Source organism: Talpa occidentalis, unplaced genomic scaffold (assembly GCF_014898055.3).
Source record: "Talpa occidentalis isolate TD23 unplaced genomic scaffold, MPIMG_talOcc4v2.1 talOcc4.3, whole genome shotgun sequence".
Lineage (NCBI taxonomy): Eukaryota > Metazoa > Chordata > Mammalia > Eulipotyphla > Talpidae > Talpa > Talpa occidentalis.
This window is the reverse complement of record NW_023603184.1, coordinates 136,816,369-136,842,683: the sequence shown is the minus strand read 5'-3', so window position 1 is coordinate 136,842,683 and position 26,315 is coordinate 136,816,369. Positions and strand designations below refer to the sequence as shown.

At 42.2% G+C, this 26,315-nt stretch overlaps 1 protein-coding gene across 2 annotated transcripts in view; it reads right to left on the bottom strand.

The window, feature by feature from the left end:
• ARPC2 (actin related protein 2/3 complex subunit 2) overlaps positions 1-20,396 on the bottom strand; it is a 28,959-nt gene extending 8,563 nt beyond the window's left edge. Inside the window, exons 1-7 of one of the 2 annotated variants that reach the window (XM_037524018.1) lie at positions 20,333-20,396; positions 20,041-20,122; positions 12,197-12,231; positions 10,817-10,929; positions 7,398-7,443; positions 3,017-3,203; positions 2,276-2,369 (exon numbers count right to left, since the gene is read on the bottom strand). In XM_037524018.1, the coding sequence (XP_037379915.1) occupies positions 2,276-2,369; positions 3,017-3,203; positions 7,398-7,443; positions 10,817-10,929; positions 12,197-12,231; positions 20,041-20,114 (549 nt within the window). In that variant the 5' untranslated portion in view covers positions 20,115-20,122; positions 20,333-20,396. Of the gene's footprint in view, positions 1-2,275; positions 2,370-3,016; positions 3,204-7,397; positions 7,444-10,816; positions 10,930-12,196; positions 12,232-20,040; positions 20,193-20,332 lie in introns of those variants that run through there. The other variant, XM_037524019.1, reaches the window with a different exon arrangement.
• Between the last annotated feature and the right edge of the window lie 5,919 nt (positions 20,397-26,315).

Genomic DNA, 26,315 nt, shown 5'->3' with positions numbered 1-26,315 from the left:
ATATTGTGTCTTGTCCTTGAACATACAGAAACCAGTAGCTTTCACTTAACTTTTCTTAGTTTCTGTATGGAATTTAAGTTATTGCATATGAAAAGAACGCTAATTTCCAAAATTATAACTATTGTTCCTATTGCTTTTCCTGGAATAAGTACTGAAAGTGACACCTACCAGACCTTCTCTAGTGCTCAGTTCACATGCATCAAGATAACATACCAAGGGCCTCCCTGGTGGCACAGCGATTAAGTGCTGGGCTGTGAAGCTGCCTGCAGCCTCTGCAGTGCCCGTTCGATCCCTGGCCGACCGGCGAGGGTCCTACATGGCGCACAGACATCTCCTGCCGTGCCCGCTGCTCCCCTCAGCAGTGTATTCTGTCAGTCTGCCTGTTCTGCTCCCCGCTCTGGCTCTGGTGAATTCTCTCACCCTCCTGTGCTTCTGACTGTACCCAGTGCCTGTATAAATAAATTAATAAATCTTAAAAAAAAAAAAAAAAAAAAGATAATGCACCAAAGCGGGAACCATGCTCCAACCAGAGTAGATGTGCATGCTGGCATGGGAAAACCCAAGGCCCACAGCAAGCAGATCAGAGACCATGAGGCACTTTTTGAGTCACAATTTTCTGTGTTAGACCCCACTACTCTCCTTTCTTCTAGAAATTAAAAATAATTAGGCCCTGGAAAATGCACAGATGATTTATTTTTGGGGGGAAAACACTGCAAAATAAGTCCAGGTTTCTACGGTCATTTCAAATAACACAGCCTTTGAATTGGGAGGTGGAGGCAGGGCAGATGGCTTCCTGAGCACAGCCTTTCACATTCCTAGACACCATATGGGCCTGCACAGTGCCAGGCCAGTCTCTATCTGGATATATGTAAGTGCAAAAAATGCAAAAAGATTTTTGATTTCCTACTTAGGTAAGTGCTGTACCATGTGTCCTATGAGAGATCTTAAATTCATATGCAAAACAAAGAATATACAAAATTCTCCCAAGGAACAAATCTCCAGTAATCTCTCCAAGATATGATCTACTTAAAGTATTAAAATATTACTTGGAATAAAATGGAACAAGACTGGTAAAAAGCCAGCTAAGTCTAAATATATATTTCGTAGCTTTTAAAATTAGTTCATCAGTCTGGAGTCAGCCCAATTTTTGAGCTACTGCATTTAATTCCCCTGTCAATTCTGGAGGAGGAAAAAAAGGAACCCGAAAAAGCCAAACAAACAGATGAAATGCTGTTTAGAGACTAATATTTAGGACCCGAGGTTTGTGTGTGTGTGTGTGGTGTGCGCACACATACACTCTCCATAAAATTTTGTACTCTCAAATGCAACTTCTGCATAGGAACACTGAAATTAGTTTCTGATTAATTAGTCTGACACAAAAGCTACTACAGATGGATTAAAATAAGGATATCATTTTTGAAGATTTCCCCAGTCACTTAGAAAGCCTACTCATAAAATATCTTCACATTAAGTAAAGCTATCTTTCAACTCTTATTTGGCAAAAAAGAAAGATTCAGTCCCAGAATTCTTTAATCTTATCACCCTGCCAAGTAACAGAATGAATACACAAAGTTTTTTTTTTTTTTTAAATTTAACTACTATACTACAGTTTGAATGCTGAATGCTCTCAGAAGAAATCTGCCTAGATACTGCTTAACCAAAAGACTCTCATGTCCAGAGCCAGCAAGTGCTTAGCAGATAGCATAACAAAGCCATAATGGGTATATTGTATCAGACTTGAGTCCAACTGCACCAAAAATTCAATGATAAAATGTCCTGCTAAATCCATCTCTTCTTAGTTGAAGAACTTCTCCTGAGGGAGGAATTTTAGTGAGTTAAATTTAGGTCCATTTTCCTCCACCATCAGTAACTCTATTACTTAAGTTTCTATAGATTCTATTCTGAAAAAACTTTAGGATTAAACCAGGCCAAGAGGAGACCCTGCTAGAAAACTTAAGGAAACACAAGAGGACAGGAAATGTGATCAAGCTTTAAATCAAAGATACCATGGCAGGAAAGATGCTTAATGCTCATATTGTTAGTACATTTAATACCAATTTATCCTCCAGTCCAGTCCTGCAAAAGGGTAAAATCCTTTATTAAGGGGCAAAAAAATTAGAGATTTTGGTGGAGGCTATTTAAATCCTCAACAAGTTCCAGCATCAATAGAGCTGCCATTATCTTTTTGCCATGCTTATTGAGTGCTTTGGTGGCAAGGTATAAATAAATCACCATGGCCTGACCCCCACTCCCCCAACAGATGTCTGCCCCATACCTGCATGAACACCTTCCCAATGACCACGTCATCGTCATCCTTGAAGACTGTGCTGAAGACTACCGTGACTCTGTCTTTTTTAGACTCAACATACCTGGGGGAAACAAAACTCCTAAGTACAGGACCAGACAGGGTTGTCAAGAATGTGATCTATAAGTGAAGTAGGAGGGTAAAGTCTTAAATTCTTAATTCATAAAAGAAGGCATGCCAAGTGTGACTGTTTATGGTCAACAAAGTCAGTCAAACACATGCCCCAAGAAGGCAGGTGATGAAAATAAATGTTATTTATTTTCTGAAATAATTATTTTTCTGAAAATAAATGTTATTAACTTGCCTACATGGATGGTATGATGTAAAATCTAGAGTTAGAGATTCTTAATACTTTAAAGGGTCCTTCTTTACATACCATGAGAGTCATAGTACATAAATACTTAAGAGTTGTGGTAACACGGAACTTTTTGGTTACCTGCTTCCTGTTTATCCAGACTCTATTACTGAAGAGGACTCAGAATAGTGATGCCTAAAAGGAAAGCACTGGATTCTTTTTTCATCTTTTGCCAACTTTCAGTATCTGAAGACTTGAGGCCTCCCGTGCCCCCATCATCTACATCCTGGCTTAATGAAGTTTATGAGAAAAACACTTCAGGGGGATTCACACAAAAGTTTAAGGCTTCACCTAGCTGTGTCTTTCAGTGTTTGTGATAGCCACACTTAGACTCTAGGACCAAAGTTTCTACTCACATGGTCTCATCATCCCTGTAATGGATAACTGCCCTGTTTTCTCCTTCCTTGCCTTCTTCTTGGAATTGGAAGTATTTTTCAAAGACAGAAGCAAAGCAATTTCGTTTCAACATGCCAGCCTGATGCACAATGGAATCCTTGGATGCAGGCAGATTTTCAAGGTCATACAGCAAAGAGACATTGTATCCTGGAGGAGGAAAACAAAAATACCCAGCAGTCATTTTAAGGAAAAGTTTACTGATTTCTCCCACATAAACAGAGACTAGAGGTAATAAATGAACAAACCAACCAACCAACCTTCCAGATTCTGGTGATGTTTTATTTTGTCTCAGTGTCTATACTTTTTTTTTTTTTTAATTTATTTATTCATGCACACAAGAACCAGGGTATAGGCCAGATGTGCGGGAGAGTGAGAGGATTCACCATAGACAGAGCGGGGAACAGAACAGGCAGATTGACGGAAATACACTGCTGAGGGTAGCAGTGGGCGAGACAGGAGAGGCCTGCTGTGCCATGTGGGTTTCTTCCTGGCCTGCTGGGATTGAACCCACACTGCAGAGGTTGTAGACAGCTTCACAGTGCTGCGCTCAATTGCCTGCGCCACCAGGGAGGCCCTCAGTGTCTACACTTTTAACCCAGGTAGAATGCTGTCTGTTTCTATTTACTTCATAGAACAAATAAGGTGAAATAAAATCTTAATTCGTATAAACCTCTGTAAAATGCAAATAAAAAATTTCAATCAACGCCAAAAGATGACTGATTACAAACAAGAAATGGAAGGATATCATCCAGGGACTTGTTTAAAAAGCTACTGTTCCAGGGCTTCCCTGGTGGCTCAGCAAGTCGAGCACAACACTGTGACGCTGTCTGCAGCTTCTGCAGCGCGGGTTAAATTCCCGGCTGGCCAGGGAGCAACCCACATGGCGCGGCAGACCTCTCCTGTCTCGCCCACTGCTCTCCTCAGCAGTGTATTTCAGTCAGTCTGCCTGTTCTGCTCCCCGCTTTTTCTCTGGTGAATCTTCTCACCCTCCCGCACCTCTGACCTGTACCCCAGCTCCTGTATAAAATAAATAAATCTTTAAAAAAATATAGTTACAAATCTACTGTTCCAGACATAGTTATAAAGGTGGACTATATGTGTTACCAAGTTACCAAGCAATAATATAAGCTACATATTTGCTCTGATGATTTAATGTGCCGAATGCCAACATGATGGGATGCTTTATGCTATTTAAGAAAACAAAAAAAGATATTCCCCTTATATGCCTTACACAAATCATTTGTGGGAGGAGGCAGGAGATGTAAAAACCTAAAAAAACCAAGCCCCCCGCTCCCACCACACACCTCCCCAGTAGCTTTTATTTGTATATACTTGTGAGATTGTCATATTATTTTAAAATATTTCACTTCATTTGATTCCCGTAAGAATTCTTTTGAAATAGGCAGGCCAAAAAAAGTCAGTCTCATTTTAGAAGAAAAAAGTTAAAAGCAAAGAGCCTTGCCAAATGCAGCATGACAGAAAGGTAAGGGCAACTCTTTGAGTTGAACCGGGCCTGAATCCTTGTCTTGCGACCTTAGATAAACTGCCTTTTTAATTTCTCTTTCTGCTAAAAACGGGGTACTGAGATAGAGACTACAGTAAGAATTAAAAGAATATACAGTAATTAAAGTGCCTGGAACATAGCAGGTTATCAATAAATGGGGCAGAACAGGGACTGAAGTCCAAGTCTGACCACTCTACTATGCTGCATCCTTAGTGTGTCTATTAGGAATCCAGCAAATGCGGCTGTAATACTTGATTGTATAATTAACAATAAGTGCTGAAAAGTCTATAGATGATTTTGCCAGAACATCTATACACCACTGAGGACTATTTCATATTCTAGTTAAGTGATGGGAATACTTTTCTAGAAATGTACAGGCTTCACATTTCCCAGTATCTGTAACTTTTATGCTTTGTTACTATTTAATTTTTTCCCCCAGAGAGCATTCTAGAGGTCTGTGCTTTCTGTTGCTCTGTCCTCACTGAGAGCATGGGTTGTCTAAATCTCTCTTCTAGACAATGCTTAGCACATTCCTGGCACTCCAATATGAAATGATATCAATCATCATTCCATTTTGGGTACCTGAAAACCAGACATGCAGACTACAAGAAGATTAGATAAAAAGTATTTACAGCTGAGCTTTGCTAATTTAAGAAGCCAAATACAACAAACTAAATAAAACTGTAACTAAAGTTAAACCTTAAGTAATACTTCTGATATGATGAGACTACACTGAGGATGAGAGAAAGTGAAAATCTGGAATGGATGGCTGAGTTTTCCAAATTTGTCTAGATAAACCCATGAAAAAGAGGAGGAGATATTACTTGTACACCCTTTTTATACTTTACATTAGTATGAACAGAGACTGTAGTCTGACAAATTCTTTAGCTGGAAATAGAGAAAGCCCAAACATAGAAACAAAAGCTCTCCATGTTATACTCTAGTTGTTCTGATAGATTTTAGGGTCTGAGCTGTGACAGGCATGCCTAAGAGTTTCTAGGTGATTTTTGCTTCGGTTTCTCTCTTCTAGCTCTTTTCTCCCCCTGAAATTCCTTCAGTCCTCTTAAAGTATATAGCGTCACGTATCTTTTGGTTTTTATTTCTGTGATACATTTGTGCTACCAACTGGGATTTAACACATTTCAGTATTCTTTATGGATTACAGTCAACATTCCCCCTGGCACAAATATTCCTAGAAATAAGTTATATTGCAAAGGCACCTTTGAGACTTTGTTTCTAAAAGCAGCATATAGGAGATGTGGGAAGGTGTTCTAGGGAGAGTGGGGAGGCAATGTGATGTAAAAATGTCACAAAAAAATGGGGGTGGTGGTGGTGTGGAAATAAGCTAGCTTAAGTAACTGCTGTTAAGAAAGAGACAAGAGGGCCTCCCTGTTGGCGAAGTGGTTAAAGACTCAGCACTGTCAAGCTATCGCCAGCTACTGCGGCATGAGTTCGATCCCTGGCCAGGGAGCCTACCCACATGGTGCAGTAGACCTCTTCTGTCTCCCCGCTGCTCCTCTCAGCAGTGTATTTTAGTAGATCCGCCTGTTCTGCTCCCCACTCTGTCTCTGGTGAATCTTCTTGCCCCCTGTACCCTGGCCTATACTCCAGTTCTTATATGCACAAATAAAAAAGAGAGACAGATACACCTTCCTTAGAACAATTTGCTAATCAAGGTACCAGAGTAATAATACCAGAGTAACAATGATTATGTTCAAATGGTCTTACTACTTAGCCCTCACTATGGGGCCTAGCTAAATGCCTCAGAATGAGACCACCGCTAATCATAAGGACAAAAATATTGTTTATTTTATTTTATTTATTTATTTAAAAAGATTTTATTTATTTATTTATACAAGCACTGGGTACAGTCAGAAGCGTGGGAGGATGAGAGAATTCACCAGAGCCAGAGCAGGGAGCAGAGCAGGCAGAAGGACCGAAGTACACTGCTGAGGGGAGCAGGGGGCGGCAGGAGAGATCTGCGCGCCATGTGGGACCCTCCTCTGGTGGCCGGGGAGCAGCGGGGATCGAACCAGCTGCGGAGGCTGCAGGCAGCTTCGCAACCCAGCGTTCAACCGCTGCGCCACCGGGGAGGCCCCCAAAAATATTGTTTTGCTTTTTTCTACTTTAACTTTTCCTTAAAGCTATTTAAGATAGTTGTTTTAATCAAGGATGGTCATGGTGTTTGTCAGTTCCTCTGGCCTTGAAGGAGGCAGAGTTCACTTATTAATATTTGCTTAAGTCTTCTCAAAAGGCATTTTAATCATCACGAGTAAACAAAGGTGGCCCTTCTAACTGAAAGATAAAGGAACAGTTACTTGGCCTCGTCAAGAAAATGTTAAAATAACACATCAATTCTCAATAGCACACGATATACACATTGGACAAAGAAAAGCCCCTCAAAAGCTATTTTTATGGAGAGAATTTGGCTTGTACAGAAATAGTCTTTTTTAAAAAAATTTATTTATTTATGCATACAAGAGCTGGGACACAGGCCAGAGGTGTGGGGAGTGAGAGCATTCACCAGAGACAGAGTGGGGAACAGAACAGGCAGACTGACTGAAATACACTGCTGAGGGGAGCAGCGGGCGAGACAGGAGAGGTCTGCTTCGCCATGTGGTTTCTCCCTGGCCGGCTGGGGATCAGACTTGTGCTGCAGAGGCTGCAGATTGCTTCACAGTGTGGTGCTTAACCCCTTGCACCAGCAGGGAGGCCCGTTGTGCAGAAATATTTATAAAGTGAATAGTTAAATAAAATCTTTCAGCTGAAAAAAGCATAGCTCAAACAGGACAGGTCTCTTTCCACATCACTGCATAGACATTCACATTACCACATACCTGACTCCGGGTTTACCAAGAAACTCCCATACACTCTCTTTAATAACTAAAAGATACAAAAAGAAACATGTTAAACCAAAGGCCAAGATAATCTCATTTTTAAAATACTATACTTGCTAAACTCCCTGAGCTAGCATTCTTCCCAACTTTCCTTGTGTGGATAGGGTACTGGGTATAACAAGGGAAGCAGATTTATCTGAGTTGCTGAGCAAGTTACCCATAGAACTGAGATTAACCAAAAGACTAGCATCATTTCTAATCAAGGCTCATCCTTTAGGACTTGGTTACACCCTTCAGAGGTTCTCTGTTCTCCTCCATGTCATACAGGGCACATTATCATCTTTAATTTCTGGAGAGGATACCAAGCTCAACATTATAACCAAATTATGTTAGTTATCAACTAAGTCAGTTATCAACATTAAATCAATGACCAGGCCAGATCACCAACCCAGGTGAATGAAGAGATAAAACTAGGATTGTCGGGGACTGTTCCGGTTGGCCTGCTTATCTTTTATGCTTTAAAATTATTTAGCTCACCACCAGCTTTTAAAAGGCAAAAGACATCAGGCAATTGAATCTTTGCCAGCTACTTATATGGTGGGTCCACAGAAGGCTGTACACTCTCCATGTCTTTTCCCATAACCAGTACTTCCTGCTGGTTACTTTCTAGCTTTTTGAAGCAAATGATAAAACAACAGCCCCCTTTCCAATTTTTTCTCTACCAGTGACTGCTTCACCTGGTGGAAATTACTCCTAGGCAGACATGGTTTAAGAAATAAGTTATATTACAAAGGAATTAATTTTTATTTAATTGTTATTTTGCAAGGAATATTTCTAATTTAAATGTTACATGGGAGACAGAAAGGCAGCAGAAAGCCAGCTATTTGAAAATGGAAATAAGGTAAATATTAAAGCCACTAGCAATCTAATAACTTCCTCATTGTTTAGTAGTCTTGAAATGTTTAAGAGGCAAATTATAGACATAGCTTACAAATTCTCATGAAAACTTCTAATTAGGGAGGAAAGGTGTCATCACTACTCCTTAGGAGGGTAAAACTGATGTCAATACACTAAGCCTCAGTAATGTAACAGGCTGCAAAGGGTTGTGTCTCTAGGCTGCCAGTCACCTTCTAAGACCATCTTACCATAAACACAATAATGACCCTCTTGTATTTTCTGGGATAACAAAAAAGAAAAAGGGACTATTTAATCAATAACCAGTTACTAGATCAAAAGTGAACAAAGATACAAACTAACATCTTAACTGTAAGTTATACATGTATCTTCTAAAGAATTCCATTAGCCGGTGAAAACCACTGTAAACACAGGCAGCATCAGAGGGGCGTCCACGCTAGCAGGTGTGCTGTCTTCCTTACTCCTGCTCTCTCGGTGCCCATCTAGGGACACCGAACATGTAACTGAGTGAGCGTCAATGTTTTCCTTCTAATTTTGTCTTCACTGTACTCTCGAGATACTGAATTTTAAAAAAATCAGGAGAAAATCATCTCTATTTTATGATCCACTTGAAAAAATTTATCACATAGTGGATCATTTCTCTCTCCACCCACACTCTTAAATACTCTACAAATCCACCCATTTTCTTATAGCTGGAAGAAATTCTCAGTCTGTAAAACTTGGATGAGAGAGTGGCCCTTCAAGCATGAATCAGTCATCACCTTGTTCATGCAAAGGCAAAAGTAATGCCACGTAAAGGTCCTATTTGGTGACCATATAGTCACTGTGAACTAGCTTTTATAGGAGAGGAACCGAAGTGAGCGTTTCCAGGTCACTGAGTTTTTTGGTGGCAAAGAAAGATGTGACCTTCAGAGGTTACTTACACCACTTCTTCTAAGGAGTTATGGGAGAGAAAGTCACACCCACACCGCGTAAGAATTTTAACCAGCATGATACCGCTGAGCTACAATTGTGTACTGTGTATACTAGTGATAACTGGAGGAAGGGTTAGTCAGAAGTGGAAGAAATAACAGTACCTGAGACTTATAAATTCTGAGATAACTTTGTGTCGTATTCATGTCCTTCACTCACCCATGGCAAAAGCAGCCAACGCATCCCTGTTTATTTCACCTGCACTTTTAACCATGATTCACTTTTTAATGTGCGCCCCCTCTTCCAACCTGACACCAGGAGTCGAATAGAATAGAACCTCCCACCCTAACAGCAGAGGCTTTCTGGCTTGAAAAACTGCCTGTGACAAAGTATCGAGTTTCCTGTGGTTAAGACCTGGCTGGTCACTGTTTAACCAGCCCAGGGAGCCATTTACTGTGCACTCTGCTCCAACACTGTAAATGTTACTCCACCCACTTGAGTGGGTGGGGTTGGTTCATTGACCCTTGTGGTAGCTATAAGAATAGCAATGTGTTCTGGAGTTCATTGTAAGGAAAGTACATTCTGGAAAGAGATTTAAGAAAGCTTAACACTTTCTTTCCCTTCAACGATTATTATTGCTGTACGCAGATATTCTGTCTGGTTAACATCAATTTGTTTTTTTTTTTTTTTACTAAAAATTTATTGAGATTTTGATATATTCTTTTGCAAATGCTTTTTAATTATAAGGATTTTTAAACAGCTTCAAAAGCTATGACTCTTAACCAGAAAGAAAATAGAAATGGCTCTATCTTCATTCACCCGATTAAGGAGAACCTAGTTTGCTAGAACTAAAAGATATTTGAAAACTGATTCAGGAACTGAGTCATACTTCCTGCTTTGAGACCCAACCACAACGTGCGCACACTGGTATAATTGCATTTTCTTTCTTCCATAAATGGTTCTCCCCAGAGCAAATATAGTTCAACAGGAACCAAACCTGCTACTTTAGCTATCGAAAGAAGTCAGTGAATTAGGCATGGCCATCAAGAATTTCTTATTTCTCCTAAGGTAGTCATAAGGAAGAAGAGAGCATTAGAGAGTCCAACTCTAAACAACATCAAATTAAGAAAATCTAAAGGGGAGATTTGTGCCTAAATTTCCAGAATGAGAAACTAAAATTAAAAACTTCAAACAGGCCACAAGTTACATACCTGTTTGGCAATGTTATAGAAACAGAACATAACCCATCTCATTCCTGCTGTAACTACTGCTGTATTGGTCAGGGAAAGTATCCCTTGGGGTACTTTTTGAGAACTAAAGTGGTTTTGTTTTTGTTTTAATTGGTTAGGAAATATCTTTCTTTCTTCAGAGTAAAAAGTAAGTCAGCAAAGAGCCAAAGACTTTTCTGAGAAACACCCTTCTTTATGTCATTATGGGAAATGGAGTCAAGAGCGCCTGCTTAAGTGAGCAAACTGCTCCGGAGAGGCGAGTGCCTGTGTGCATGTGCAGTGCAGCACCATGGGTCTCTATCAAGCTGACAAAAAAAGGGGAGGAGGAAACAAAAGTCCCCAAGAAAATGATGTGCAACTTACCTCATCAGCACCATGTGCTTGAAGTTCTTTGTAGAATTTCAAAGAAATACTGACCATCACTTTTGTTTTGTCTCCATTAGGATTTGAAATATGATAGAGGACCCCATCAAAATCTGTGAATCAAGCAAGCAAAAAGGCTTAATGCAGGAATGGAAAATAGCCTCTCAAAGTGCCTGTCTACCTTCTGCAGGCCACAAGGAAGCCCCCTTTATAAGATAGTATACAAGTGAAATAACATTTATATCCATGTGGAAAGTCAGCAGAAACACTGGGACAAAGTCGGAGAGTACTTATCTCTGCTAAAATTACAATGTCATTCTTACCTTAATCACAAAGATTTTTTTAAAATTTTCACTGTGAGGCAGCTTAAACATATATTGAGGTAGGAAGAAGGTGGCATGAACCCCTGTTCCCAAAATGTGGCTTTAACAATTATCAACACATTGTCAATCTTTCATTTAGGTGACCCTTTCCCAATGGTTAATTCCAAAGTCAGCCCCAGACATCCCATTATTTCAACCATAAATATTTCAGAATGTATCTCCTGAAGACGACTTAATAGAAGACCTAACTATAGTACCATTGTCATGCCAAAAAAAATTTAAACAAGTCAAGAGTTCAAATACTCTGTCCCAAAAAAGATACTTCTAAAAATACTTAATACATTTGAATTAAGCTCTAAACAAGGCCCACACAATGAATTTAGCCTATCTCTTATGCTCCTACTAATCTACAGATCTCTCTCTCTGGTTTCTAGCCTCTTGCAGTCCAGAGGACCAACCCTCACAGTTCCTGAAACTAGAAGCGAGTGCAATCACCTGGAAGCCAGGACTGCTTGTTAGAAGGTAGGGGTGGGGAAGATGCTGGCCTCCAAGTCACAGCACTTCAGAGCTGCAAAAAATGCTCCGAAGATCACCAAGCATCCTCATTTTACAGAGGGCAGTAACATAGTAAGTGAATAGTATCAACACCTAATTCTTCATAGGAAACAGAAATCATTAACATCCTCGACTTGTTAACAGACCTCTAGCACTTTCATGTTTCCCCAACACTCTAGTGCTATGCAAACTATGATGACGACTACTTTAAGATAATGATATACCGACTGGTAGATTTGTTCTTGGAATAGTAAGTATTCCCTGGCCAGTTACTTAAATAAATTCAGTTTTTGCATTTCTATTAAACCCAAATGTCTTAAAACTATCAAACACATAACTTTACGTAATTCACCAAATCAATCACTTAAAATAAAGACCTCAGAGAAACTTGATCATCTAAGGAGAGTTCCCAAAATATAAAGGCTTATTTTAGGAACAATATTGTTTTAAATTTTTTATATTATGCTTCTCTTAACAGTGTTGAGTTTATTAAGATACTTACCTGCAAATGTTACTTCTACTGCTTCTGGTTTGTTTCTGCAAAACAATATAGAATAAAAGTTCTTAGTTAAAAAAGCTATAGTACTGCTTACATTCAAGAGGACTTGCAAAGATTCCTGAGCTTTGTTTACGATCAGACCATTCTGTTCAAATCTTACGTTTACAGATGGTTTCACTTATAGGAGGGATATAGGGGAACCAAATAAGACATCAGGGGAAAAATAATAACAACGCAAAACACAACAAAACAAAACCAGACAATTATAAGCCAGGGACATCCTGCAGGAGGGGTGAAGGGAGAGGGACCGAGGGAGGGAGGAGCACAGGAGACTGAGGTGATGGTGTAGAGGTGCACTGGTGAAGGAAATTCTATGGGGACTACACCTGGGGGTTGGTGGGGGGGGGCGAAGGGAGCAAACATTGTTTAAAAATGAACAATGATGTGGCAATAATGCCACTGCCCACCTGTGACTATGCAGGTGCCTCTTTTCACCAACTCACTCTCTGTGCAGGGCAGCAGTCTTCCTGCCTGCCTGTGACCTGTCAAGGCTGCCTGCCTGCAACAATGCAGGCCTCTCTCAGCAAACCTGTCCTCTCTGGGGAAGCTCTTCCTGCCCGCTTGTGTCTATGCAAGTATATTTTTCTGTCCCTTTCCTAATAAATCTGCCCTTTAAAAATAAAAAAAAAAAAAAAAAAATGATGTAAAAAAAAATGTGAAAAAAATATTTAAAAAGGCAAATCTTATGCTTACTATGAATCTGAGTATACAACTCATTTTCTCATGCAGTTAAGGTGAAGCAAAAAGGGAAGCAGACTGACAGCTTTGTTCTTTCAGCTGCTGCCACCCCTCCACTGTGGTTGGTGCTCACCTTAAAGTCTAGATTCCATAAAACTATGATATACATGTTTGTAAATATGAACCACAAAATGCCACAGGTTGACAGTGATGGAGGTACTGACACTCAGTAGGACAACTGCTACATAAAATGTACAGTGTTTTTAATTATTTTAAAATGAAAGGATGATTTCAGGTCATAAAACAAAACAAAGTTCTGTTTCAAAGACAGTCTGCAAGTGTTCCTACACATCCTCCCCCCCCTCCCCTTTATGTTACCAAAGCACTCACCATATTTCCCCACCTCGAAGTCTTTGGCTAGTTCTAGCCTTGTTTTTGTTTTGAAATTCCCGTGCTTTCATAGTAAGTGTAAAACAGATATATACTACTGTGTCATCACTGAGAACTGTCAAGACTCCTATTTTCTAACTTTAGTTTTTTCATCAGGAATGCTTTTTCAGAAAAAGTAACACTTGTATGCCTTTATTTTTTCACCTACTCATCTATAAAATGGGAGAACACAAGTGGTTCTACTTATTTCATAGAACTATTAAAAATAAAACAAGAGAACAGGCATGAAAGAATTTATCCTCGAAGATAATGACAACCTAATATTTTCTGTGGGATTCCAACTTTGTCTGGTACATGGGCTTCTCTTTGATAAATGCTGCTGAGTTATTTCCTAGAAAGCATGACATGTATCTTAGTTATAAACGATAATGATCAATTAGCCTCCAACTCCTCAGAACCCAACTGTAGGAGAAATATGAAGACTCTACTGTTTCATCAGCTAGCTACATATAACTCAAATGACTTCACTTTCTTTTATGGACCAGCAAACAAGATGTACATTTCTTAATTCATTCTACCCTAACTTGCTGTCCCAATTAAGTGTGTGTCTTTTATACTATGTCTGCTTCCTCACCTATAAAGGAACCAAGTCTTCCAGGGTTGCTGAGAAGTAACAGAAAATACAATGTGGTTTATGACTGTTGCAGAGGCTAAACAATACCTTTCAAGGAAACTGGCTTCTATAAAGCATGTTAGTCTTGTTGAAAAATCAACCTAAACGAATCACAGATGAAGTTGTACCCTGCTTTTTCAAAGCTATCCAGAAGTGATTTAGGAAAGGTACTTTGGGGGGGGGGGTTATTTAGGAATGGAAGCAGCACATAGGTTTACAGAACATGGTGTGTTTAATGTTATGGAAAGAATTAGATAAAAATTTAAATTGTTTCTGATTTTTCATTTGAAACTGTAGCCAAGAGACAAAGGCAAGGCTAGTGGCTGACAACCACTTCTCACCTCTAGAAAACAAGAGCAAAGGAAAAAGAACAAACATTTATGGAGGGTCCATTTAAATGAATTACTAAGAGGCTGCACAGTGGGAGGAAGCTCTACAGCATATTTTCCTGGGGAAGGCTGGTTGTGCCAAAGAGACAGAGTAGAAGTTTATAAAAGTCCACATTGCATCACTTAGTAGGTGGTGGGTATTTTTTTTTAACCTTTAACTTAGCCAACAAAGGACTGAGTTTCTCACCCATTTTATCAACAGACTGAGAAAAAAATTAATTGTAAATAAATAACCTTAGGGTCCCAAGCTGTAAATATTATGACTCTGCAATTTTGAATTTCCTTAGGTCGTTTAAGTTCCCTGAGCATAGATCCCCACTGGGAGAAGTCCCTAAGATCTATACTAAGTGGTTTGCTGTTTGACTTGGAGTATTTGTCAAATCACTGCCATTAATATTTAAGTTTACTATTTATGGTTGCACCACAGGCTGCTGAAAAGAGCATTAGGCCAAAGGAGACTTCTCAATCAGTCATCAGGGAGGTCCAGAACTCTGTGCCACAAGGAGACTGCGCTGAGTGTGAAATACCATCCAGGATTGTGGCTCAAATCTGTTGTTTAAAATCATGGAGCTAGAAGGAAAGAATACCAGCTTGGGGGAAAGTGTACCACTTAACAGGCCAAAAAGATAAATGTTATTTTATAAATGTTCTAACATCTGCTAAAGTTTCAGATGCAAAGGGGTGAGTTTAAAAGCAGAAAAAGCCAACCCCTTCAGAATTGACTGTTCAACTTCTCTCACTTACTGGCTATGTAACCACAGACAATGTTACTCAAATACTGCTGAACCTCAGGTTCCTGTTCTAGAAAATGGAGATTAAAAATACCTTCCTCACAAGGCTGTTGTGAAGACTAACTGAGATGATAGGTGTACAGCAGTTTCCCAACCAGTGTCTTGTGTCTAAGTTATACACATGCTAAGATATCGTTCCCATAGCCCTCAAGGCTGCCCAGTGGTGCGATCTCTATCCTAGACCACTCACCCCAATGTGCCACAGAGATATCATCGAGTATGTGTGTAACAGAGAGGTCAGAAATGACCAGTAATGGGTGTCTGCACAATGCTTAATATACAGTAGTCAATAAATGTCCACTTCCTCCACAATTCCCTAGTTTTCTCAACTGTAAATGAAGACTGCTATCTGCCACACAGGTACATTTTGAAGTCAAATGACATTATATTAAAACTTATAGCAAAGTGCCTGCTTCATAGCAGGTGATCAATAAATTACTTTTTCTTCTGGGTGCAATCAAGAGACCAGACGTTGAAGCCATGGTAGGAGAGGTTTGGAATTAGAGGGTAACTCCCAGAATCAGGAACTAGTCAGCAGCACAGAGGAATAGGACCCCCATCAGTGCCAGGCTGCTGCAATGTCTAAAATCCTAGAACAAGGCAGCTGGGTAAGTCCTCAGGATTACTGGCTACACTGCATGAGACACTAAAACATTCATTTCATTCAGATGCATTTCAAGAGTTATTTTTAACACTCCTTAGAAATTATTTTTTTCTATTTTTCTAGTTTCTAGAATGCCACTAATCAGTCAGCAAAGAACCTCTGGAAAATGTTTAATCCTCTTTTCTCACTGAGGATTTTGGAGTTTTTACTCCTGAATGCATCTAATCCTCAATCTTGAAATTTAGGCCTCGTTTCTAGCTCTTTCATGAGCTGAATTATTGAGGAATTACTGAGTTCTGCTATTTCACTATAAAGGTTTTTTGATCACTTCTCTCTGAGTACTCTACAAGTTTCCATCACGCTTTTAGAGCAAAGCCTACAGAGTGGCCCTCCATTAATATCTCAAAATACAGAGAAGAGGATCTACAAGCTGATTTGCACAATGGTAGGAAAGTGATAAGCTCCTAAAGAAACTAAGAACTTATCCATTCCTTCAAGAAGACATTTTACTGCGCTGACTATATATACAGTGAGGATGTGGGTCCAAATTACAGACCCTGCCTCTAAGGAGCCATCAGTTTGCTGGAGTGTAGCTCTGGGCTCCAAATCTAAAGTGGTCCCAAGGAAGCCAGAAGACAGGGGAGCAGTGTGTAATAATGACCTGCAAAAAAACCAACCAGATCATCTTAGCAAGTCAGCCTCTACATCCTTTTTCTTCTACATGCTTAAACAATGTCCTAATTCCAAATCACTGTAACCAGTCTGTCTCTCTTGAGGACACTTGCAGCATATTTGGAAAGAGAATAAGGTATCAGCAAGATTTAATTTATTCCTTTCTCAAATTTCTCCTCCCACAGTCCTCGCCCACCATGCTGGCGCTGCCTGCTTACTGAGCTTCACTCCTCCTCACAGAACCCCAGTTCCCCACAATATGCACAGCTGTGGCAAGGAGTCAGCATGCACTTAAAATCAACAGCAATTCACATCTGACAGTATTTCCTCAATTTTGAACTCTTAGACTCTAGCTAAGTTTACAGGCCTAGCTTCTGAGGCCGGAAAGGTTCTTGGTGTGTATATGGTAACAAAAGAATTAATTCTGCCAGATTACTTCTGTTTTAATTGGGGATCTGGGTGAGAATTCCTAAATGCAAAGGCAATGTTGTTGACAAGACTTGCACATGAGGTTACTTGTAGTGTTGAGTATAGCTCCTTTCTTTTTTCTCCATGTGTAGCATTTTAATCAGTCACATTCTTAGTTTGTAGGCTGTTGGGAAGACAATTTACCAATAATTATCATTTTGTGAGGCTATATTAATTATTACAATCAGTCACTTTCCCAGGAGTGTAGTAGTAAAAAATAAAGAGCAACTTGTTTGGAATGAATCTTAGGTTTTGTCAAAACTGCCTCCAAAGGAAAAGATTATCATTATTTAAGACTGCTTTATCCAAAGGAAGTTTCCATGTTTGGTAAGAAGTCACAGGCAAAAAAGTCCAGCAGGATAATCTGAGGCATCATTAAAAAAAGATCAAACTCAAAAGGAAGATTATGGCAACTATACTCTGAAGTCTATGCCCCAGAACTATTTTGAAGATTAACTCATGCTAAAATTTTCAGTATAAAATGTATAAATGGAATAGTTCAATAGAACTTTCTGCAATAATAGAAATGTTCTACATCTGCGCTGTCCAAATACAGCCGCTACTAGCTATATGTGTGACTGAGCACCAGAACAGAAGCTAGCACGAAGGAGGAAGGTAATTTTAATTTAACTTCACTTTAATTGTTATTTAAAATTAACTATCCACACATAGCCACTGGCTATCATATTGGGTTCTGCAGGCAAAATCAAAAGATTCACTCTGGAAAAGGCTGCTCTGAACCATAATTTCCCCAATTGGTTTGCTCTGGAGAAGTGTAAAGCAGGGTGGAGCTGACCTCTCCCAGGAGACTCCCACACTGGCAAAGCCTTTCAAATCTCCAGGGTTTCTCATCACAGCTACTCCCTTTCTTTAATGTCTTTCACGGATTTCCACCCTAACACTTCTCTTTCAGAAGGGTCCCCCTTAGGTCTCTCAAAAAGGCCCCTCTTTTCTGTTCCTGCCTGGTGTTGTTATGATTATCACACTAGTCATCCTTTGCTGACTTCTAGCCTAGGCATACACCATGATAAATACTTAACTACTTCACTGCTGCCTCACTTTATTTATTGGTGGCGCCTGGAAAACACACTTGGCATAGAAGGAGGCTTCTGTGGGGTGTTCCATTTGCAATCCCAGGAAAACACTACCTCCTATGCAGATGTCACGGTTGCTTCTCACAGATTTTCAAAGTGCTCTTCAGCAGAGTATGTTGGAGTCCACTTATTTAAAGACACATCTCAACGGGAAGATGGACCAGGATAAAAGACAAAATCACCACCCTGACCCAATATTCCAACATTGCTAGGACATATAGTTTGTAAGAAGTGCAGTGGAAGTACAAGCATGGGGTCGTCTAGATTTGAGAGCCTACTTGAATTCCTCTGAAATGGTTAGTTGCCCTATTAAAGTTATTTTCTAAAAGGAAAAGAGTTGCAGTTCTGAACAAAAAGCTGTATTTTGGAATCGCAAGTTGTTAATACACAAATAGATGTGACCATACTCGTACACAAGGCATGCTTCTACTTGAAAAAATACACAGGCATTTATCTTGCAGATCAGCTTATAACTATCCAGGTCTCATTCTTTGCTAGTCTGGACTTGAGAATGCACTTAAGATCAGATGTGAAAATGCAGAAGTTAATTTAACTTCCTCCTATGTGCTATACTGCTCAAAAAAGTACAAAGCAATCACCCAAAATAAGACTCTGAGATGATGTGCTTGAATATTTAAAGTGCAAAGGAACTGGTAAGGGAGGCTGAAGACAAGAAACAAGTTAGCTTAAAATATAAGCAGCTACAGCCCCTGACAGGAAGTAGTTGCACTCACTATACCGGTTACTTAAAGAAAAGTTATGCTTTGTGTTAGAGATAAAATCTGTAGCCTCAGATAGGAGACAGAAGGTGTTCAACTTAGGCAGTGGGTTAGAAGTATTTTTTTTAAATGCCTCCAAGTCACAAGTTCATTATGACCACCCAGTTTCCCGTCCACCAATCCTTTACCATCCGTGGATTTCCAAGCACTTTCCTATTACTATTTCCCAGTTCACTAGAAACAGTTTGCACTTACTTCCTCAAGTGTGACACCAAGATGTGAAGCCCCATCCTTGCAGATGGGGAAATGAGGCAAGGGGAATGGCCACAGGCCACCAAAAATCAGAAGCTGAAACCCAATTCCCTGCCTCATGTTTTAAATACATTAGACAAGCAAAGTAGCTTTGGGGAGGAGGTTGTCTGTCTTCTCATTCCGGTTTCTGACAGAGAAGGCTGCCTTGAAACCGTCCTATTCCATCTTTCAAAAGGCCGGTGGCAAAAAAAGGTTATCTAAGTACTTTATAGACTCTGGAGGCTTTTCAGTGCTTACCAGTGCCAGGATTACCACACAAGCAATCACAGATGAGGGGTCCAGCAGAAGAATTTAAAAAGATAACCCGATAAAGGCTAGTGGGTGGGGACAGGCGCATCAGAACCTCAGAAGAGAGATAAGGAGGGGGTGTGGGTGGGGAGCCTATTAGTTTTGCTTGAGAAATCCGTAATAAAATGGCCAGTGTGTCTCTCTCTCAGAGGAGTTCGGGGAAGGGAAACCGGAGAGATCGCGTTTTCCCGGCGGCATGACTGGGTCTGCTTTCAGGCGTCCCTCCAGCTCCTGGAGAGGAGGAGGAGATGGGGGTGGGGAGTGACTAGGCTGGTGGTGATCTGGGCCTGCATCTTCTGCCCCCTCCACTCCCAGGAACCCCTGGAAACTCCTTCCAACCCAAGGGCTCCCCTCGGGTTCAGCATAAAAACGGGGACTACGGAGCAGAGTGGTCCCCTGCCCGCTCCAGAGCGCGGCGGGCTCGTCGGCGAGAGTTCGGGCCCGGCTGCCCCCGCGTCCCACAGGTCCCGGCCCTCGCACGCGCCGCGGTCCACGCCGCTTCCGCGCCCTCCCGCGAGCCGCTCCCCACGCATCCCCGCCCGCGCCCGCCGCGCCCAGCCGCCTCCCCCGTCCACGGGCCGGGGCAGCCTCCACGCCCGGCCAGGCCCCCCGCGCCTCTCCTCCGCGTCCGGGGGGCCGGCGCCCCCGGGGACCGGCGAGGGTCAACTCTGCCTCCCCCGCGACGCCCCGGCCCCGGGCGCGCGCTCACCCCGCGGCCGCGTTCTCGAACTTGAGCGCGAGCGTCTCCTCGATGATGCGGTTGTTCACCTCCAGCAGGATCATGGCGGCGGCTGCCCCGGGCAGGGGAAGGAGAAACAAGGGCGGGTGAGGGTGGGTAAGGGAGGGAAGGACGGAGGGAGCGGCCCGGCTGCCCCGACGAGGGGGGCTGGGTGGGGTAGGAGGTGAGGGGAGAAGGGGAGAGGGGCCGGGGTGGGGGAGGGGGAGGCGCGCGCGGCTCCGCGCACGCACTGGCTGTGCAGACACCCGCCCGCCCGACCGACCTGGCCCCCGAAGCCTGAACCCGCCTGCCGAGCCGCCGCCGCCGCTGCCGTCTCACCGACCAGCCCGGTCCCCGCCCAGCCCCCGGCTCTAGCCGGCCACTTCCGCTCTCACACCCACTTCCGCTCGCCGCCCGGACGCGCGGCCCCGTGGCGCCATTTCCGCTCCGGTGCCTCGTGCGCGCGCACGCACGCGCGCCTGAGAGGGGCGGGGGAAGGAGAGGCCCCGAGTGCGCATGCCTAATGTTGCCCCCCGCTCCCCCCCCCCGCTCTCCTCCCCCGCCGCCCCCCCCCCCCCCCGCCCCTCCACCTTCTCACAGAACCCAGGGTATTCAGCCTGCTCGGGTCTAAACCCCCGCGCCCGGCTGTCATCATCCCCCAAGGCCTGCCTGTCTGTCAGTGCTCTCCTCCTTCCAGTCCCCGAGGTCAGAGGTCCAGCTCCACCCTCTCCGTCTTGTCTTTTCAGAGACCCTGACTGAAGCTGGTGCTTGTCATCTTCTGGCTAATTTTCTCTCAGGGCGTTTGTTGTCAGTGTCCCCTTCCTCGTGCCACACTCTCGCGACCCAGCATTCACTTGGCATCCGTGCATTCATTGAGTGAATGATCGCTCATTCATTTCTCCGTTTATCCTGCTCTGTGCTGGGGATACAGTGTGAGTGAAACAGACGAGGCCCGCCCTACTTGAGCGTCCAGTCTGGTAAAGAAAGCATGACAAACTCTCACTCTGTGACTGCATATTATTGAAAAGACATTGGAAGACAAGACTGGGAAGTCACCTACGTGAACAGGCCTCTCTGGATTCCTGTCTTGCCTCCATTTCTGCCTCCCATTACCCCAAAAAAGATTTTCTTTGCTTTCGTGTACATGGGGGATCCAGAGAGCGGGAGGAAGGGATCGAAAAAATAAAAAAATAACTCCTAGCACCAAAGTCCAGACAGCCCCTTATTATTTTTTTTTTAAAGATTATTTATGTGTACAAGAACTGGGGTACAGGCCAGAGGTGTGGGGGGGTGAGAGGATTCACCAGAGACAGAGTGGGGAGCAGAACAGGCAGATCTACTGAAATACATTGCTGAGGGGAGCAGCGGCCGAGGCAGGAGAGGTCTGCTGCGCCCTGTGGGTCAGCTCCCTGGCCAGGGATCGAACTCTTGCTGCAGTGGCTGTGGATAACTTCATAGGTTGCATCTTAACCCCTTGAGCCACCAGGGAGGCCCCTCCAGACAGACTTTTAAAACAGATTTCTCTACTTATTGGCCATTGAAAACATTGCAGATCCTCCAATTTATGTGCTAACATTTTAACATTAATGTTTATTGAATTAAAATAAGGCTTACACACAGTTTAAATATATACATATGTAATGCTGAGTGGCATGTAATAAAAAAAGTAGTTCTCTGGCTTACTCTTTGCAGACAATACTCTTTAGAAAAATATTCTTAACTATTCATCCTCACTAGATACATATTTCTATATAAATGCTTATATATTACTACTTTTTGATTTGTTAATTTTAATCATTATCTGTTGACATCTTGCTAGGGTAGGTAACAACTTGACTCTAGTATTTCCCCCCCAACATAGTTATTGAACAATTTTTGGATAAACCAATAATTGACATTTAAGTCATTATGTATGCAAATATTGTTTCTAAGAGTCAAGAAGTACAGTACAACCATGCCACCTAGTTTATGCCACACTCTGCTTTTTTTTTTAAAGATTTATTTCTTTATGCATACAAGAACTGGGGTTTAAGCCAGAGGTACGGGGAGGGGTGGTGGTGGTGAGAGGATTCATTAGAGACAGAGTGGGGAGCAGAACAAGCAGATCTACTGAAATATATTGCTGAGTAGAGCAGTAGGTGAGTCAGGAGAGGTCTGCTGGACTACATGGGTTGCTGCAGTGCAGTGGCTGGCGAAAGCTTCATAGTGCTGTCTTTAACCCCCACACCACCAGGGAGGCCCCACAACATCCTGTGTTACTTTTTTGGGTCACTTGTCCAATTTGAGTATGTTTGGAAATGCAGAATCTCAAGCTTCACTATATATTGCAGATTTATATTTTAACAAGATCAGCAGGTAATTCAAATGCACATTATTGTGAGAGTCTGAATTAACGGACTTCACTGTTTGGTACACCAAAGCTGTGCCAAATTTCTCTGAGGGTCCAAAAATGTCAATCGTGGGAGATCTTTTCTCCAGTGTGTTTGGGGCTATTCACAGCTTAGCAGCAGAGAATATGCTTTGAGAACTGGATGACTTCCACCGAACTTTGTTGTTAGCCCTGTACCTCCTCTATGCCTTCAAAATGGATGGATATGAAAAAGCATCTGATCGTTTTTAAAATAAGAATTAGCCGGGCAAATAGAGAGGTTTGTATGATGGTCTAGAGGCAAGAGAACATGTCATATTTTAGAAAGTGAAAGCAGACTGGTAACTTGTGGGGTAGAGCTGGAGGGAGGGGGTGTGCTGAAAGCTAGGGAGCTGGAGACATAGTAACAGCTAACATTGAGGCTGAGGGTTTATTCTGGGCTATGTGTTGTTTTAAGAACTTTACTTGTATCATCTCATTGAATCTCTGTGACAACTTTAAGTAGTTCGTTTTTTAAAAAAGATTTATTTATCCATGCATACAAGAGGTGGAGTACAGGCAAGAGGTGTTGGGGAGGTGATGAGAGGATTCACCAGAGACAGAGTAGGGAACAGAACAGTCAGAGTGACAGAAGTACACTGCTGAGGGGAGCAGCAGGCACAACAGGAGAGGTCTGCTTCGCCATGTGGGTTTCTCTCTGGCCAGCGAGGGATAGAACTCATGCTACAGAGACTGTGGATTGCTTCATAGTGGTGCTTAACCCCTTGTGCCACCTGGGAGCCCTAAACCTTTATTCTGATGAACACTGATGGCCAAAGTAGGGGAAGTGACTATTCTAAAACAGCCAGAAATTTCTGTCCTCAGTTTTAAAGACAGTGGCTGGAGGTCATCTTAGGGCAGGTGGGCTGTCTGGCTGTCCACCATACAGTCCTCTGGATTTGCTCTAGACACTTACCACTCCTACACCAACTGTGCCCGCTGGTACTTGGAATTTGGTTGGCCAATAGGGCATCCTGGCAGGAGCAGGGAGGGATAGAGACCAGGGGAGGACCACAGAGATTTAATCCCTCTGTTCTTCCTTTTAACAGGCCAGCTGTATCCCTCAACCAAACATCACTGCTCCTTTTAAGGGGCCACTTAAGCAAAACTCTTTCCTGCATTTCAGGTCTTGGCAACTACCCTCTCATCTCAGGGCCTACGGGTGGTATCAAGCCTGTTGCTGTTAGTCTGGATGACTGTACTTTCTCTTGTGGTTCCCCTATCTCCACACTTTTGTAAACCCTCCTTTGTAAATATACTCCCTCTGAATTATCCTGTCTTGAGTGTCTCATCTTCTTGCTGTGGAAACAAGGCTGAAATGAGGGAAGGATCGATGTCATGTGAAATAGGAAACTCTAGGAACTGGTCCCCGTATTGAAATAGCTATTGAGCAGGTATGAACTGTTAGAATCAGCTTTTGGGAAGTCTCAAGTCTAGTGAACACTTGCAATATCTGGGAGCATGCTTGATGAAGACAGCGATGGGTGGATTTTGGTTAATCTTTGTGTTTCATGTAGTAGCCTACATACCGCACCCCCACAGGAGGCAGTTGTGCGAATGGTGGTCCACATCTCTGGCGTGTTTACTGGTGCAAGTTTGGGCCAATAGGGACCTTGTTCTCTAAAAATCAGGGTTTTGTGTTTTGATATGTTTGTCACTTTGCTAGTGGGTTGGCATCAAGGTTGGGCATTGTGGGCCTCCCTGGTGGTGCAAGGGGTTAAATCTCAGCAGTATGAAGCTATCCGCAGCCGCTACAGCACGAGTTTGATCCCCAGCCAGCCAGGGAGCTGACCCACATGGTGAAGCAGACCTCTCCTGTCTTGCCCGCTGCTCCCCTTAGCAGTGTATTTCAGTCAATCTGTCTGTTCTGTTCCCCACCCTGTCTCTGGTAAGTCCTCTCACCCCCGTACCTCTGGCCTGTACCCCAGTCCTTGTATGTATAAATAAATAAAATCTTAAACCAAAAAAAAAAAAAAAAAAAAAAAAAAAAAGGCTAGGGCCTCCTTGGCGGCACAAGGGGTTAAGACACAGCCCTATGAAGCTATCTGCATCACTGTAGCACAAGTTTGATCCCCGGCCAGGCAGCTACCCACATGGCGCAGCAGACCTCTCTTGCCTCACCTGCTTCTCCCCTCAGCAGTGTGCTTCATTCAATCTGCCTGTTCTGCTCCCCACTCTGCCTCTGGTGAATCCTCTCACCCACCATACCTCTGGACTGTACCCCAGTTCTTGTATGCATAAATAAATAAATCTTAAAAAAAAAAAAGGCTGGCCATTGTTTCAGTCCTCATGGACTGGGCTGAAGTGGCTTCCCCACTGGTGTCAGTTGATTGGATTTAAAGAGAGAGAACACCCTTTTTCTTTTCTTTTCTTTCATTTTTAGAGCTAAGCATTTAAGGAAATCTCTGTCAAATTACTGACTGAACACAAAGATACCAAGCCGAGATGTCAGTGAGTACATACAAAAATAGTTGGGAAAAGGCAATAAACAAATGGTTGAGTGAAACTTTCCTCAAGCAATAACAATCTTGGTGTGGGGGAGGATTTACTTTCCAGATTAAACATTTAACATTAAAAATGCTCAGTGCTCATGAAGAAATTACCAATAGCCTAAATAATATTTAAAAAGAAAAAATTTGGAAGGTTCACACTTCATAATTTCCAAACTTACTACAAAACTGCAGCAATAAAAATAGTGTGGTACTGGCATAAAGACATATATATATCTCATTTTATGTACTCTTCACTCATTCTGGGCTCAAATTAATCCAAACTGAATCATAAATGCCCAAACTCTAAAACTCTTAGAAGAAAAATAAGGGCAAAATCTTCATGACCTCAGATTTGGCAATGGATTCTTAGGTATGACACTAAAAGCACAAGGAAGAAAAGGAAAAATAGACAAATTGTTCTTCAAAATTAAAAACTTGTGATAGACACATACAAACTGTACCTCCAAACCTGAGATTAGTCAGCCAACATCTGTCATTTAATTAGTCAGCTGAAAATCAGAATTTGAATAATGCAATGGGTTGTGCTATTTATAGGAAATTGGTTATTTTGTTATTTAGATTTTAAGTGGTTTAACTTGCCTCCCAAATAGTTATCTGCTTTGGAAAATCACATGTACTGAACCTCTCATTTTGTCATAAAATGAGGGACATATCCTTTCCATGAGCAGCCAACTTCTCATCTTTGCTGAATAAGTGCTGAATGGAAGGGAACATCAGATTATTTACTTGCCAGGGATGTACTCATGCATTGGCCCGGTTCTGATAGGTGGGGTAAATATGATAGGGGAGACCAGGAGGATGTGCTATTTGTCTGTGAGGAGTTGTAGAAATGGAGAGGATTGAATGATTTTGAGAATAATTTCATTGAAGGAATAAAAAATTTATGATGATAAATTGGATAGGTGCTGCATTAGTTTTTTTTCTTTTTTCTTTAAAGATTAATTTTTATATATTTATGCATACAAGAATGAGGGTGTGGGCCAGAGGGGTGGGGGGCAAGAGGACCCACCAGAGACAGAATGGGGAGCAGAACAGGCAGATTTACTGAAATACACTGCTGAGGGGAGCAGCGGGCAAGACAGGAGAGGTCTGCTGTGCCATGTGGGTCAGCTCCCTGACTGGGAATCGAACTCATGTTGCAGTGGCTGGTGATAGCTTGATAGCACTGAGACTTAAACCCTTGTGCCACCAGGGAGGCCCTCCTGCATTAGTTTTCTATGCTGAGTAAGAAATCAGCACAAATGTAGCCCTCTATAATAACACCCACTTACTGTCTCACTGTTTTCATGGGTCAGGAGTCCAGGCACAGCTTGACTTGATGTGTCAATAACTGAATTATTGAGGGC